General features: G+C 36.9%; 1 protein-coding gene across 3 annotated transcripts in view; it reads left to right on the top strand.

Annotated features, from left to right (window-relative positions):
* The window catches only part of SSBP2 (single stranded DNA binding protein 2), a 1,934,337-nt gene extending 1,923,491 nt beyond the window's left edge, over window positions 1-10,846 (top strand). For all 3 annotated transcript variants that reach the window (XM_044064241.1, XM_044064242.1, XM_044064244.1), the window contains exon 17: window positions 7,421-10,846. In XM_044064241.1, the coding sequence (XP_043920176.1) occupies window positions 7,421-7,450 (30 nt within the window). In that variant the 3' untranslated portion in view covers window positions 7,451-10,846. The remainder of the gene's footprint in view (window positions 1-7,420) is intronic.
* Window positions 10,847-17,903: the final 7,057 nt, after the last annotated feature.

Below are 17,903 nucleotides of genomic sequence, written 5' to 3'. Positions count from 1 at the left end.
GTAGGATGTTGGTGCTGTGAGGGAAATCTGTAATAGCTCCCACTTTACAGTCATCTGCAAACTTGGTGAGCCAGAGGCCGTTGATGTTAGCCTCAAAGACTGAGAAGTAGATGCCAAACAGAAGCAGGCCCAACACAGAGCCCTGGGCTACTCAGCTTGTGATCAGTCTTCTAGTGGAGGTGGTCTCACTGATCCTGACTTCTTGGGTCCTGTCTGTGAGCCAGCTGGCAATTCATTGAGTTATGTAGGGATTTATGCTTAGTTCTGAGAGTTTGCCAATAATACCAGAGTGGGGTATTGTATCAAACTCTTTAGCAAGATCAAGGTAGGCAGTGTGCACTATTTTCTCCTCATCCATAGCCTTGGTGACCCTTTAAAAGAAGTCTAGCAGGTTGAGTAGGCTTTAGCAAAGCCCGACTGGGATGGGCCCACTTTCTGTACATTCCCAATGTCCTTGATCATGTCCATGATAATTCTTTCAGTGGTTTTGCATATTACATTTTTCAGACTGATCAAACCAAGTAATACCACAAATGTGAATTAGTACCAGCAAAAATAAATAAAATACTAATAAACTGCAAAGATTTCATAGAGACTTCAAGAAAATTTTAATTTCTGAGTGCTTTCGTCTTTCAAAAATAAGACTTCATCAGAACATATCACAAGACACCTAATCCTCTCCTTAAGTAACCTTGTTTAAAACACATTAATTAATGTAAACTGATCTTAAAGACATGTATAAACCACAATTAAATCTGTAGTTTCCTCTGTAGGTTGAATGTCCACCCTTATGAAGAGGGATGACCGTTGTGGCCCTCCATTCACCTGGCAGGTAAACTGTTTTGAGGCTGTAGTTGAGTGCTTCAAGTGGTCCTGCTTGGTCATGTTTTAGAAGCAGCCAGGGAATACTGTCTGGGCTCATTGAAGCAGTGTTTTTGGCCTTATTGAGCACCACCAGGACCTGATCCCTCTTAATAGTTAAGGGCTATACTAGAAGGGATTTCACAGGAGAGAGTGGGGGGGGTGAAATTAGAGCTAATTTTATCAGCCAGTAGATTTGCTGTGTCACCCTGGTCAGTGGAGGTTGGGCCATTTACACCAGTTCTGCACACTGCTGAGTGCTGCCTTTAAAGTTTCTGACATAGCTGAAGAAGTGCTTGTGATTGTCCGTAGCCTGGGAGGCTATCCTGACCTCGTACTTGACTTGTTGGACCTTATTATACCTCTTAGTTTCTTGTTTAGTTGAATCAGAGAGCTCTTTTCTCTCTCAGAGTTGCTCTTTCTGATTTTTGACATGACTTTTTTCTTTTGCTATTTATCCTGTTAAGGTAAGGATTCTGCCAGTGGCCATTGTTTTTGATGGTAGAGCTGGGCTTAATTCTGGTAGGTGCAGCAGTCTCAGTACAGCCATTTACATATTTGCAGAAGATTTCTGTAAATACTTCTGCATAGGTAGCTGTATTCTCAAGTTTTGGAGAGCCTTTAATTTTGATAAACTGTCGCTTAATAGGATATAGTTTGCTTTTGAATAGTTCCTAACTGTTTTGGATTTATTTAAGTTTTCAGAGTTGATTTTTATTTTGAGGAAGGCAATGTTGTGGTACGGCCTCACCAATGAAGATGTGACATGGGGGAGGGGGTGGGTGTTGTGTGTAACACCCTTCCATGTTGGTGAGTACTAGGGCCAATATGATAGTGCACATTCCAACCAGAAGATCAATCTGGTCCAAGGTGTTTGTGCCGGTAAAGTTCAGGAAACATTGTGCCTGTTAGTTAGAGGCAGTGTATGTTTCCCAGTCTGTTGAGGGGTGAAGTCTCCCATGAATAGCATATTTGGTTGCTTGATGAGTGCCTCCAAGAGTTGTAGTCTTTGTTGGTCATAGAGGGTGACCTGTAGGTGGCCAGGAAATAGAAATTAACCTTGTCTATGGAGACTTGGACATAGATGAACTCTAGAGTATCATCCTGTTTAACCAACCTGGAGATGTATTTTTACTAAAGTAGATTGAGTCACCTCCAATCTTAATCAATGTCTGTCCTGCTGATCTAAATGTGTGGAAGGCACTGTAGCCTTTCACTACAGGAGTACTTCTGTGGCTTTAAACTAAGTTTCAGTAACAGCACAGATGTCTACATTCGTCAGAGTGAGTAGAGCTTGTAAGATGTGGAGTTTCTTGTTGCTTCTAGCATTGAGCAGTAAAACCTTGAGGTTGCTTTGAGTCTTTATTTATTTTTGCTATGTTAGTAGTAAAGGTTGGATGTTGAAGGTTTATACTGTTGGATGAATGCCCTGTTGAAAGAAGATTGCTGCAGAAGAAAGGAATGTTACACTACCAGTTCAATTACTTCAGCCCTTTGAGAGATATTCATTTAACCCCCCCCCTTTAAAAAGAGGTAGTTGTCATTTTGAGCTGTTTGTTGTTTTCTGAGCCAGAGGGGGTCTTTACTTTACCCCTTTTGGCCCTTGTTCTTTTTTACATGAGTGAATTGAGGAGAGAAAGGTCCATCCCTCTTTTAATGATTGTTTCCTCAGTGTAAATGGTATGAAAGAAGAGACCTTTGAAGAGTGTAGTGTGGAACTATAGGAGACCGCTAAGGATTCTTTTTTTAATCTGAGGTTTCCTTTGTTAACAGGAGTATAGTTCTACAGGGTGATGGCCTAATGAAGTAACAAACGTTTGCAATCTTGAGTTATGATTGTGTAGTGTAGCTTTCCAGTTTTCTGTATTTCCCTGACACTTTAAGTCTTTATTTGATAATTTTACTTCTTCTTCTGGCTTTTTCCCGGTTAGGGGTTGCCACAGCAGATCACCTGTCCGCTCATGATTGGCAGTGGAGTTTTTACAGTGTCGAGTTGCCAGCCTGGCGCCCAACCTTCCACACAAGGCACAAACACGCACGCACTCACACCTAGGACCAATTTAGAGTGTCCAGTCCAGCTACAGCACGTCTTTGGGATGTGGGAGAAAACCAGAACACCCAGAGGAAACCCACGCGACCACAGGGAGGACATGCAGACTCTGCACAGACAGTACCCCAGCCAAGGATCGAACCGGAGAACCTCTTGCTGTGAGGCGGCAGTGCTAACTGCTGCACCACCGCGGCCGCCCTATTTGCTAATTTTACTGAAGACACATAATTGTTATGCCCCCCCCCACCCACAAACATATGACCACCACAAGGCACCTTCCTGCACTCAGCCAATCCATTCCTCCTCTAGTGGTGAGGGCCACTAAGTGTCCCTGACTAGTGGCATATGGCTCATTCATTCTGTGTTCAGAGTTTGAACCCGTTCATTCCTGCAGAAGTTAAGAGTCAGGTATTAGGGAGTAAATCAGCCCATGTTCTCATCCCGTGTTTCAAGTCCCTAATCTTTCCCTGCTGTGGCTTGTAACTTCCACAAATGTTCCTATTGTAAGAAGTCCCAGGAATTCTTACCCACACATGCTCACCTCCTGGATTACGCGCAAGATATAGCCACATTGGCACATATGCGGCCTTCAGTTCCTCAACACTCCTGGTGAGGTCAACATTGCAGTGGTTCAGACTACCTCCCTCTCCACAGGGTGGGGTGGCTGGCTTAGGCAGCTGATTCCCACTCTCGGTACCTGGTCCTTCTACTACCAGAGTTGCTAATCATGTATGGGTCATATGGGCACTAGATAGAGCTTTATCCTTCTATGCCAAAAAGTGTAGTAATATTTATGATTTTAAGATGGGATGTAGGCTCTAAAGTAACTAGGTATAACAAGGCCTTACTGGGTTCACTGCAATTGGCTGCCAAAAAGGCAGTGAATAGAAAATGGAAATCAGAATCTAAACTAAATGTAAATGAAGTAGTGAATATTGTAAAGGAGATACATGAGCTAAAGGCGGCATCCTTAGAAGAAGGAAAGTGCACACTACATAGAACTAAATGGAATCTGTGGGAATAATACATGCAGAACAATATTCAAGAGGAGTAGTAAGGTGTAAGGTAAGGAAGAAGTTAAACAGTTTATGTAATGGAGTGAATGATCAACAAAAATGAATCATGTTTACTATATGAAAAAAATATTACCGTGGATTGTTTCCTTCTGTATTAGTGTGTGTACTGACATTACTGTTTTAGTTGTGACTTAATTGAAATTGTTTATAAAAAAAAATTAAGAATACTTTGACAAGCTATTTCATGTGGGCTAAAACTTGAGAAGGTATTTGGGTATTTGCGTATTATCGCAACCAGGTTCCAAACCACTCGATAATACGTAAGCAAGGATTTTTTTACTGTATATTTTCCCGAGAGAGAAGTAGGACACTACACTACAGAATAACCCACTTTAGTGCTTTCATTTTTCTAACAAACCTTCTCAGGTATTTGTGGGCTGCTTCACAGAGTTAAAAAAAAAAAAAAAAAAAAACGCCAGAATCGTACTTTAAAAGTAAAGACCACAGCTACGCTCATTTTTGAGCACTCACTTATCTAAACAGTAAAAGAGTCTGGAAATTTTTTTAGAAGAAGAAAATAAAAAGTGCATCACTTTGTGATCATATAGAATAGTTAATCACACTACTGTTATTTTCACAAGTACAATATACATTAGATAATGGATGCACTGACCTTTTTTACTGTCTCAGCAACCGCAAAATGGCAAGATGTTTTGCCTTATCTTAATCACACTGTTTACACTATAAGAGATTAATTGTGGATGATACATTATTGCTTGAATGTCTCGGTACTGCACAGGTTAGGATGCAAAATGTTTAACTCGTTAATGTTTTAGCACAACGCTGTAAAGGAATAATAGTGGTACTTGCGTATTATTGGTTTGTAACCTGGTTGCGATAATATGTAAGTATCGGTATTTGATACTTCATAGACACTGGTGGAGAGTTATTTGTTCAAAACCAAAATGCTAATTTGAAGCTTCTGATTGTTAATGTTTTGGTATATTCATCATCAGACATTTCATGTTATGTTATGCCCAACATTAAAGTAATTACATTTTTTTTTTTTTACTTCTAAGAATTAAAACAATTAAGTAACAAAAAGATACAGGATATACAAAATCCAGATTACCTCATTCCGGGTTGCAATACATAGAATGTTGCAGTCAGTGTACGATACTGATTGGGAAGTGTTGCAAAGTTTAACTGGGCAAAATTTTTAATTGTGTGTGTGTGTGTGTGTGTGTGTGTGTGTGTGTGTGTGTGTGTGTGTGTGTGTATGTGTGTGTGTATATATATATATATATATATATATATATATATATATATATATATATAATATACAATGCTTGGCTGCTGGTAAAGGCTGCTACCCCCCTGCATATATCAGTAGCATAAAGCTAGTATCAGAAAATTAATGAATGACTAAAAATAAAGTTTTTTTTTTTTTTTTTTTTTTGTTTTTTGGGGAATGGGCAATATATAATGATGGCATTACATACAGTTACAAGGGAATGAATACCACACCAGATGTTGCATTGTTTAAAGAATTCTTCTGCTATAACCAGTTGTACTTTTGACATGAATTCTAGCTTAAATTAAGTTACTACTAATACATATCTGTGAGAGCATTAAAAGTAGCACCCTCCCCCTTGTAAATGAGCTAGATGAATGACATATATGATTTGTGATCCCTAGCAGAGAGTTTTTAAAGAGCTGGGTGAGTGAGGTATGTGATTCACTAAACACAGCAGTAAATTTTTATTTTGACTTTCTAACCCGTTTGTATATTTTTTTTCCTTGAGCTGTATCTTCTTTTTAGGTTGAAATTGTGCCACATTTATAACCGTTTATGAAAAAACGGTCATAGATGGCATTCCGAATTACAGTCCCTTTGCTTTGTGCTTTCCATAATGTGAAATATTTGAATTTGAAAAATTGGTCTTTCATCAGCAGAGCTGTTACTGTGTAGCGAAGGGGTAAATCTCACATAAGCAGTATGAGTTTTATGATGGTCATGCAACTAAAACTGAAACAATGATGTTATCCAGTAAGTGTATACCAAAAGGCTGTGATCAGAAGAGAGTATGATCTGTTGGTTATAATAAAATCCTTGGTGTATGTAAAGAAGGAAGTGTATTCTCAGTGCCTGTGAGGTGTGAATACTGCTTATTTTGAAGGATTTGTGTTAACCAAAGTAGCTGATAATGAAGTCTTAGAAACTTGACTTAGTTTGCAGGGCTTGTCATGGTCTTCTGCTTAACTGCTTTCTATTTTTGAATCTGCCAAACTCAGCATCTCTGGTTTGCCAATCTAAGCTAATGATTACATTTCTTGCTGATATGGTGTTGTTAGCCAGTGGTTAATAATGTTTTGCAGGCAGGTTTTTCTTCAGCACAGAAATACACAAATGGTTAACTGAACATAAACAGGTTTTAAAATACTCCATATTTTAAATACGCTTATCAGTGTCTTGGAGACATCAAGAAAAGGTGCCTTTGTGTTGTATAAGCTGTTGAAGAAACACCCTTGCACCCTACACATGTCTTCAGTACAAGGAAGCTGCATAGTACAATGGTAAACTCTGAAGTTGGACAGCAGCCAGTAAAATAAGTAAGTAAGTATATGTGGGTGCCAGTCTAAGATAAGCAAGGGAGATATGAGCTATGGCTTTCTTGACTTTCATCTGAAAGGTGTTCTAGATTTTCATGGTGTTTTAGTTTGGCAGTTTGTTTATAGTATTGAATGTGTGTGTGTGTATCCATATATACAGAAACACACACACACATGCAGATATATATTAGTGGCATGAGTAAAATACCTCAAACAACCTATCCACAGTTCAGTAAAGACCCAGTTTCATCTCAGATGTTTAATAGCATACATAGTGGTAGGCTAGGGACTGTAGTATATGTAGTACTTGAATTCTCAGGCTAGGAGCATCACTGAAAATCATTCAATCACTTTTATTTAATTGCTTAATGTAATCTTTGCCAAAACCTTCTGTTTGACGGTCAGTGTACCAGATAATACTATATTAGTATTTGGAGACTGTGGTATAGATCTACATATTGTTTAGGATTCAATTTTAATGTTTCTGAATATAAGAAAACAGTGCACAAGTCAAATGGTATATTGGCCTTTATTTCTACCCCATTTTGGCTTGTGGAGGTCTCTATAATCACAAAAATCATCACTGGTCATGCTACATAGGAAGATCAGTGTTAAATACAAGTCTGGTGGAATGACATTGCAGTATTCAATAGCATACTTTGCATATATTCAATTACATTTTTTCCATAAAAAATGCATTATGAGCATGGTAAGAATAATGTAAAATTGACAATGTTTCATAAAGGAACTTCTTTGGGGTTGTCTTAACCAGATATAACCTGATGTTCTTAATTCACTTTAATTTTTCACTAGCTGTTGATATAACACAATTGCTGCTTATATAAAATATGTATATATATATATTTTTTTTTTTTTGCAGTACTCTCCAAGCATGACAATGAGTGTGTGATCATTTGCTGTTTTCATCAAACTTTCAGACAGACCTCTTCAAAGAGCCACCTCTGGAATGGAATATTATTACAGTGCAGAGTAAACAAAAGACAGGATGAAAAACCAAATCTACTTTCCCTTTTTCTGGGAAAAGATGTCCCTTATTTTATTGATTAATATAGCTGTAAAAATGGAACTGAATTCAGAAATTGCCCTGAACTGAATTGCAGTCAGTTGTGTTTGTACATATCTTCATAGGGCACTGTGAGAAATAAATTCCAATCAGAAAATGTAGAAAGTTTTTATTGCTTTTTTTTGCATTTACATTTTAATGAATGTGATTATACTTTGTTTTCCTAAAATAAAAGTGTCTGCGGTATACATATATGTCAACACTTACTAATTTATCTGTTCAAGCCAGTTTCATAACAAAGTTTAATTTGTTGTAAAATTGTACAGTTGTGGATGAAATGAAACTCTTGAGGGGTCATATACCAAATATTTCATATTTTCTCCTATGTCAAGAACTACAAGAAATGGAAGAAAATCCATAGAAACAGAAGAAATGCAAGACTTATTTTCTTAACAGCTTTTCTTGTTCTTTTTTTGTGCCTTCAGTAGTACAAAACATTTTCAGCTTTTATTTAATACCGAGCGATCAAATTCCTCTCGTTACCCAAATTAAAATGCCAAACTCCTTGACTTAATGTGTTAACCTACATATTTTAAAGCAGCTATTGCAAATCACAATACTTGTCACACATCAGTTTGCCAAATTTGTGCACCTTTTGTTTATTTTATTACTCTCACAAGTTAATTTGTGAGTAAGTGGAGTATTGTTGATTGCTGCCTTTTTAAGAGATTGCATTTGGCATGTTTACTGTGGAGAAGCTCTTGTTTGTCTTTAATTATACACATACACTGTAATGTTATAGTGAGCTTTGCTTTCGGGTCAAAAACTTTCATTATTGTTGTGACTCATTCATTTATAGATTTGTTTTTTACAGTTCCATTTTGGTAATTGCACATTTCTTTAAATGACTTGTACACTATGATTTTTTACTTTACGTAGTTTGAGAACTGCTGCTTGAAGTAAGTACAAAAAAATTACTGGGATCTGCTAATGCTATTTATTATGTATAAATTAAACTAACCTTAATATTAATAAGTAGAATAAAAAATGTGAAATGTATTATTTGACTTAGGGAGTAATGCCATCATTTGGGCCGTACTTCAAGTAATCTGAAAGCAACCAATCATTCATATGTAAGAATTTAGCTCACTTGTATAAATAACTCTAGTAGAACTTTATCTCAGTTAGTAGAAGTACAATGACTTGCCATTTCGATTGTTGTGGTATAATATCCTGTATTAGGTATGAGAAAGTAATTTATTGAACATCCTTGACAGTTTACGTACTACAAAAATGAATATATTTTAAACCATTTGCAGCACAGACCAGCAGTGTTGCAAATTTTGAATTCTCTAAAGTGTGTTTTATTTTCCTGAGTTATGGTTGCTAAGAGGCTGTTTTGTTTGAAATGTAAAAGGTTGTGACTCTAAAGCATTTTTGCTATACAAGCCATTCTGGATGTTCCTTGTAGCAATTCTAAATGATAATGTAGACATCTAGTAGTCATACTGCTGAAAGATTGCAGGGGGGGCATCTCAGATGTCTTTGTTCTGTTTTTCATTTATTATCCACATTACTACATAGTCAGATCTGCTTTGCATTTTTTGCAATAGCAATTTTTATGTATGTTGTTTCCTGGTGATCTAAAATAAAACATCATCAACATATGTAGTATAAAAGACTTTTAAGTATGGTAAGAAGCATTTTTGTGATAAACTTGTTGTAAAGTTTTTGAAATATTGCTTTGTACATAGAATATATTGTATGTACTGTCCAATTTGTCAGCTTGTGTAAGTATAAAAGCACCATGCTTCTACTAAATACTCCACTTGCCTTTATTTAATGATTTATTACAAATCTGTCAGATGATGAGTGTGCTTTAAAATGTGCTTTGAGTTATTTTAAGCGAGTTTGTTATCACTGTCAGACTGAAAATGTATTTTACTAATATACATGTCTCTGTTTATAAATGTATCAATAAGATTGTTTAAAGTGACTACTACTAAGCTCTTGACATTTGTTTTTATTTCTATAACACAGGCGCTACAGTAGACTCATGTTTTAAAATCTATACTTTACTCTCAAATACAATCATTTTCTTAAAGATACTTGCTTTTTGTACCATCTGATATATATTATCTTGCTTTATGTAGTACCCTTTCAAGCAGAAAATCCAATTCTAATTTAATAGCCTTCTGAAACTGGATACAAGCTATAGTTACTGTACTTGAAAATAAAAATAACACAGCAAATCAAAAGTGCATTTGAAATTAATGCACTCTATTAGAAATGGATATTGTCTAGTAGATCTCAGTTTATTGTACCACTGAATAATACTAATCTGAAGATAATATTTAATACTTGTAAAATGCACTAGAAAGCCATTGCTGTTTGCTGAATGCACTATAACATTCCTATGATCAGGACAATGCTAACAGTTTTTTTTTTCATTGTTTTTAAATAACCTGCTGTTCTAAAGGCAATAATCAAAGTGGTTATAGTCCTATGTGATTCAATTTGGCATCTCTTCTAATGACAGAAAATAGGCATTTTAATTTTAGATAGTTGTAGAGTAATGTCATTTTTTTTTCATTTGAGAGATTGTTGTAAATTTAGCTGCGTTTTGTTAGCTTCTTCCAGGAATAATTGACAGACAGTTTTTATAAAGGTTGCAGTGGCTTGTGTTATTTTACTTTGGGCATCTTGTATGCATAAACTTTAATTAGATTTTTGTTTATGTTGCATGGACTGTTAACATAGGATCTGGGATTATATAGCTATGTTCATTGATGACATTATACAACAATAACCCATGTTGCAAGTCTGGGTCCTTTTAATTTGCACAAGCTAATGCAATGATTTTTAATGGTAATTTTATAGATGGCTGTCTAATTTCAGTAAGTTGCTGTTCTGGGAATAATAATGCTGTATAAATTATACTTTTTTGTTTAAGAAATGTGTTCAGTATTGGCTGATACTAGAAAGTACTATTGTAAAACAAATCAGTTGTATACTTCATTAACTGTTTTCATGCCCATCACAACAATTTTTTTCTTATTTTTGCCATGTTAATCCTGATGTCTATTTTCTAGTGGGCTGTTTGAGTTTGCATTTTCCATTGCAGGAATGACCAGGGATATTTAGGTGAATGGAATTCATTTGGGGGTTGCTTAAGAAAAATATTTTGGCAAAAAAAAAATCATACATTTGTATTAAATACATTTTGCTTGTGGTTGTAGTGCAGTGTTGCTATCCATTAATAAACTTGTTTTTATCACTGTCTGTGCATAATGTTCTATGGATTTTTACATTGTGATATAGCATGACTTAAATAGTTATATGAAAAGAATTTAGAGTCCATGTGTTGTACATGACTGTAAAAGTGTCTTTGGGTATTGGGATTAGGCATTATCCGTAATGCTAACCTTCAGAATTGTCACATTAGTCTTTCTCCACCATTCTTTGGAAACATACATGCATGATCTGGGAGATCACTACTTTTTATGTATATAAATCTCTTGCTGTTCTTTGCTTGCTTTCAGAATAGTTTCAGTAAAAAAAAATGTATTCATATGTATTCAAAACTAATGGAAGACACTGTCTTTCACAGTTACATAACTAAATAAGTGTGTCTGTGGGAAGCAAATTGCTCCCTTTCAAATTTTGCGTTTCATTTTGGTGCTTTCCATGCCACAAGTAATTGTGAACATTGTGCATGGTTTAACAAAAATACTAAAATGATGACACTTAAGGGCAACCATATCAAAAACCTGAAAAAAACACATTTCTTAATATTTTTCTGAAGTTCTGATGCTAATGCATTATATATATATATATATATATATATATATATATATATATATATATACACACACACACACACACACACGTGTGTGTGTGTGTGTGTGTGTGTGTGTGTGTGTGTGAGTTATAGCCAGAAATAGCCACATTCTGTCCTCTGTGATGATGTGATTTTCGTTTTGTAGTTAACCTTTTAAAATCCCACAACTGATTGCATATCCCCTGAGGATGGAATTAGCTAGTTGCAATTTTTTCTTGCTTTTTTACCTCCATACAGTTAATGTAGGAGTGCAGAGACTTCATGCTTTCTTTGACTTGGATAAAAGACTTGTGCCATGGTGCTTGCGTAAAGTACTGTGTTCTATATTCTGTGCTCTTAGATAGGGGTTCTGTTCTCACTGCAGTCAACTTGGGTGTATGGGTACCTCTACTCAGCAGAGTAGATAGATATGCTATCCTACAGTAACTTCTCCAATGGAATGGCTTGCTAATCTTTGTGGAAGGTTGGCATAATGGTTAAAGTGTTTACTTTACAAACACAAGGTGCAGGGTTTGATTCTCACAGAGAGTAATTTACTACACTTAAAATGGCCCACAAGGGAAGTAAGCCAAGTATGAACCTATGAACCTACTTATTGGAATAAAAAGTCATGGCATATTGGGTGGTTTGGGGGGGGGTATCTGATGTACAATTTGCAGACTTTATTATGAGGTGAGAGGTTGGCATAATGGTTAAGGTATTCCCCTTACAGACACAATGTGCAAGGCTTAAAATGGCCCACAAGGGCAGTTAGCCTACTACTAACCTATGAACCTAAAAGTGTCATTTCTTGTGTTTCAGTGAGTGTTAAATGTTGCCTTCAAGTCCATTTCCCAACAAAAAAGATTTTCACATTACTTTTCTGTTGCTTTTGAAAGAGGGGCTAATTTAGCTTGTTTGTTGTACTTCACAGCTGTAACCCTATAAATTTCCTCACCTCGCCTCCCCACAACACAGTTTCCTTGCCGAAATGTCAGACTAGATGACTTAACTGATTTGCACATTATTGCCACTGACAAATTATAGTATCAGGTTGCTTGGCAGACTGTCAGAATCTGATTTACTGCTAGATGCATTATAAGCAGCATTGCTACTGACAGAAGTAGGATATACAATTCTGCAGCACACACACTAACCTGTCTTTCAGTCCTAACTTTTTAATCATAATTATTGATTCCTAGCTGAGCATATCACCACTCAGTATCACATTTTTAAGTCTTTACTTGATTCCTTTAACTCTCTCCCCCTTGAAATTAGAAGGCCACTTTTTATGATATGGCATGCATTAGACTACGTTCATGGTCCTACACATTGACACTTTAACACACTTTACACACATTTTATAAGATAATGAAATTGTGTTAATAAAACAGCTCTGATTTCTTGTTTACATTGTCTGAATTACTAACTTTGTGTGTAATGTGCCTGTGTGGTACAGTGGGATAAAGTCATATGACCCAGATGATATGGGTTTGTTTGGCTGCTCATGCATTAGACCTGGGGGATGGACTGTTGATCTTGGGGTTGTTTCACTATGTGCCTGCAGACATAACCAGACATGTGAGTTTGCCCTTCCAAACTGATGGCGGCCATCATTATTAGCATGTGTGGGGGGGGGGGCGTAGGAAACCTTTGCAATCATGCAGCCATCATCGACCTCCCAGACATGGGATTAGGGACATAGTCAAGGAAAACCTCTGATGTCTCCCAGAATGATGGAATCCATTACTGGTTCTTACTAGGCAGGAAACAACTTGGCTGATGGTTAGCAGACAGCAGAGAGATAAAAATCAATATGATAAAAACTGTGTGCAGTGATCATTCAATGTTCCACTTCCTTCACTTTTTCAAAACAGTCATCCACACCTTATGCAGTACTTTTTACAAACCAGTTATTATAGAATTATTTGCCATACTTAGTTTTAAAAAGTTTGTTCTCAACCCCTTACTTATCATTGGAATAATTCAGTACAACAGCAGATTTGGCAGTAATCGTTGATCTTTGCTTCCCAGCCTATTGGTTGTTCAGATGCACAATGGACCACAAAGCAAGTTTTTAGTTCATACAGCTGTTAATTTTATTGATCATTGCTGCAGTAGCCTTTACTGTATGGTTATATCCTGCCAAAGATGTAACAGCTGGCCAGCTTCCAAAGCTGCAGGGCACCTTTCACATGCCCAGATCATGCATTAACTCAAGCTGAGCTGACTAAAAAGACAGGTTTGGGTGCCAAGCCCTTCAGAGCTTTCCTGCCACCAAAGAGTATACTCCTCTGAGGCTTTCAAGGATTGATGGTCAGCTTGTATTGTTTCTTTGCTGGGGAGATACATTTCCTTTTGGGAAAAAGTCTTCCATTTTAATAGTTTAATAACACTTTCCTATTCTGGAAAATAATTTATAAATTATATTACTACCCGCAACCACAAAAATTTCAACCCAACAAACTTTTCAAATTCTCTAAAAGCGATTAATTGGAACAATCTAAAGACACTATCCTTAGATGATGCAGTCTCCCACTTTAACTCTACATTCTTAAAGATACTTGATTCCCAAGCCCCCTTAAGGACAAAGCGAATAAAAAATAACTCTGCCCCCTGGATTACCAAAAATACATTAGCAGCCATGCGCCTCAGAGATAAAGCCTGGGCACTTTACCAGAAAATTAAGACCACCAAATCCCACATTGAATATAGAATACTGCGAAACAAAGTAAAAAAGTTTACTATCTCCGACAGACAAAATTATTTCTTTACCCTTCAAAACAATAATAAAACAAATCCACAGAGATTCTGGAAAGGAATCTCTACCCTCCTTAACCCTAGCAAACCACACACCCCCACCCCTGATCCAAATGCCCCAGACCTAGACTTGGCTACTCAATTTAACTCCTTCTTCATTGACTCTATTAGCAAACTAACTTCCTCCTTTTCTACTTCCACCTTATCATCCAATACCCCCTCACCCTCTCCCGCAAAAAAAACACCATGCACTTCTCTTACTTCCCCATTCCCAGCTACTAACTCTTCACCTACTCTAACTTCCTCATCATCCTTACCAGTATCAAATACTTTCCCTCCCCACTCTGCTCCCTTCTCATTAAAACCTATACCCATTTCTACAATAAAGAAACTCCTTCGAAAATTGAAGCCCGGCACTAATGCACCTGATAACATCCCCTCATACTTCCTAAGCATAGCTGCTGATGGAATTGCCTATCCCATAAGCATTCTCATCAACCGCTCAATCCTGGAATGTACAGTGCCCCAACTCTGGAAACAAGCCTTCATCATCCCCCTCCATAAAGGTGGAAAAACTGCAGTGTTAACAACTTCCGCCCAATTGCTATCCTGTCCCCATTTCTAAGCTACTAGAAAAATGTGTCCAACTTCAACTACTACCATATCTTTTAGAAAATAACCTTCTTACATCTACACAACATGGCTTTAGGCCAAACCATAGCACCATGACAGCCCTCCTCTCCTTTCTTGAAACCATCAATAAAGCACGTGATTCCGGGAAAATTGTCTCCACCCTACTACTTGACCTTTCTAAGGCCTTTGATACTATCTCACACAGTCTGCTCCTAACTAAACTTTCCAACCTTAACCTTTCTCCCTCCTCTATAAACTAGTTCTCCAGCTACCTATCAAACAGACACCAAGCTGTAAAATGGAAAAAAGCCACTTCCTCTTTTCTCAATACCCCCACCGGAGTTCCCCAAGGCTCCATACTTGGTCCTCTTCTCTTTAACATATTTATAAATGATTTTCATAAATCTATCCCACTCTCTGACATTATCCAATATGCTGACGATTCTACCATTATTTGCTCTGCCTCATCTGTCCCTAAGCTTCTAAAGCTCACACAAGAAGCTTTCTCAATTACTGAGCATTGGATGAAAACAAACCACCTAGCTCTAAACGCCTCCAAAACCAAACTCATGGTATTTACCCCCTCTAAAACTACTCCCTTCAATACAAACAATTTCTTGATTTTAAGTCAAAACAACTCAATTCTAGAACTAGTGCCCGAAACTAAGTTACTTGGTGTCCAAATTGACAACCAGCTTAATTTCAACTCTCATCTTCAACTAAATAATAAAAAAACCCACCAAAAGCTGGGTATGCTCTACCGTCAAAACCATTACCTCACAAAGACCTCTAAAATCGCTCTCTCCTCTTCCTTTCTTATTCCCTCCCTGCTCTATGGCTCACCTCTCCTAACAAATCTTCAGTCCTCTCTAAAGAAACAACTTTCCTCTTGCTACAATAAGATCGCCAAGTTCGCTAGCGGCCACAGGTCATCAACCCACCACTGTTCCTCTCTCCAAAAACTAAACTGGCTTGAACTTCCTCATCAGCTCAACTACATTCAGCTCACCCTAGCCCATAAGCTCATAAATAACCCCTCTCTCTGTCCCTCCCTGTCTTCTGCTTTTAAGTTACATCTACCAGACAGAGTCTTAAGGTCTAACAACCAAAACCTACTAGAAGTACATAAACCAACACGTCAACACAGGCAAATACCTTCTATCCTCTAACCTAGCCCGTCTTTGGAACTCACTCCCACCATCCATTCGTACCACCTCTAATCTTTATACATTCAAAAAATCTCTACACACACATCTAAAGTTGCAATGGGAATGTTCCTGTTCTCATCCATCATAAAAATATGGAACTCTTAATCCTTCATCCATTCTTAAGCTATTCAACAAAGCCTACTTAACTTATCATTCCCTTCATAACTACATTCATTTATAACAAAACAACTCTACCTCTCTAAAGTCATTACACAACTCACATCTATTTTACCTATTTCTATTACACTGTATTATATGAATGTTACCTCAAATGCAAAATCAATGACTGTATCCTATTTTACATTTGTATAAGTATCTAAGCTATCTATTGTTTATTCCTGCCCTCTGGTTTGCTTTAAGGGCTTTTTAAATTGTTTGTACCTATTTTGTGTGTCTGTTTTTTGGAGCTTTTCTCCCCAGGACTCCATTGAAAACGGGTTCTTTTAGGCCCAATGGACTATCCTGGTAAACCAACTGCAAATAAATAAATAAATAAATAAATAAAAATTTTAAAGCTAAGGGTCTGTATCTTAAAGGGCTGTCACAAGACTGCATGGTAATTTTAAACAAGAGCACTCTTTTTTTCCTGTCAGTTCAAAAGTTGTTTATATTATATAAAAAAAAACATTTTTTTCTGTGGAGAAATTGTGTTTATTTTCCTTTTTGGGGCTGGCAGCATGTTTTAAAGTGTTTTTTTACTTGTTTTTATATAAAACAGGTGACTTTTAAAAACTTAAATTTTTTTGCTGGGTTTTTTTCTGTGGGAAACATGGCGCCATTTTCAGTCTGATCAAGGAACAAACTGTCAGTCCTATGGCCAATCCTTCTTCCAGCCACAAAAAAATTAAAAGTTAAGCAAACAGCTTTGGCTAACAATTTGCCTCAGTCACAAGTAAGTGAATCTACTGTGGCCATTAGTTGTACCTCAGACCACTCATCTTTACCCCAGATCCCTATAGTGTAGCACCTACAGCCACCGTGGACTAAGGGGTTAGCTACATCCTCTGTGAATGTTGCAGTCCCATCAGTGGGCAAGGGAGTGCCAATCTTGTCAGTCCTGGTAGAGCAAACAGGCAACATATATAATATATACTCTCACAAGGGCATTAGCATCAGAACTGCAGAAAAACAAAAGCAAGTATTATTTTTTTTTCAGTTTTAGTGTGTTTGTTAAACCATGCATCTGTTTTGTCAGAATGTTGAATCCATTCCTGGAGAAACTGCTGCCACCATTAATAACTCTGTTGGCCCATTTTTTTCTGTGAAAAAGAAAACTAAACATGTATCTACTCCTGAAATGTCCTTTGATAGGAGTAGTTTACTGGGTCTGGCTCAGGATTTAATTCAGGATATTGATCCTTATAAAGTAGTTTGTGGTAAAAGAAAGGAGGATACCTCTTTTCCAGAAGACGTATAAGATTCTGAATCTGGACAGGAAGATGACGGGACTGATACAGGGTTTTCTCTTCAGATTTCTGTTTCAGACTCAAAAAGATCAGTTTCTGATTCTCCGATTTCTCTTTCTCTGGGACTATTTCCAGATTATACCTGTGTGGAAGAACACTAAGGTTTCTCAGTCACTCAGAAAATAATTTCAGCTGTTACAGAAGGAATTTCCAGAACCTTCACAAATTCCTCCAGTTCTGTCAGCTTTGGAAAATCGGTGTGTTACTGCCTGAAAAGGCAGATAGTATGTATAAAGTTATTCAGTCTTTTCACTCTCCTCAAAACTGACCCAGCAGCTATAGCTTTAGTTAACTTCATGTTGCTAAACATTTAGCTAATTCCAATCCACTCTTTCTGATGAGAAAATTATTGACTGGTACGTGGAAAAGTGTATGTTTCTGCAACTTTGATTTTTCTGAATTTTTAATTGTCAAGTTCATATTTAGTTTATGGTTAATTGTGAATATTTTGT

This window comes from Protopterus annectens, chromosome 2.part2, assembly GCF_019279795.1.
Source record: "Protopterus annectens isolate FY-2018-M chromosome 2.part2, PAN1.0, whole genome shotgun sequence".
Taxonomy (NCBI): Eukaryota; Metazoa; Chordata; order Ceratodontiformes; family Protopteridae; genus Protopterus; species Protopterus annectens.
The sequence above is the reverse complement of the archived record's forward strand: the minus strand, read 5'-3'. Positions and strand labels throughout refer to the sequence as shown.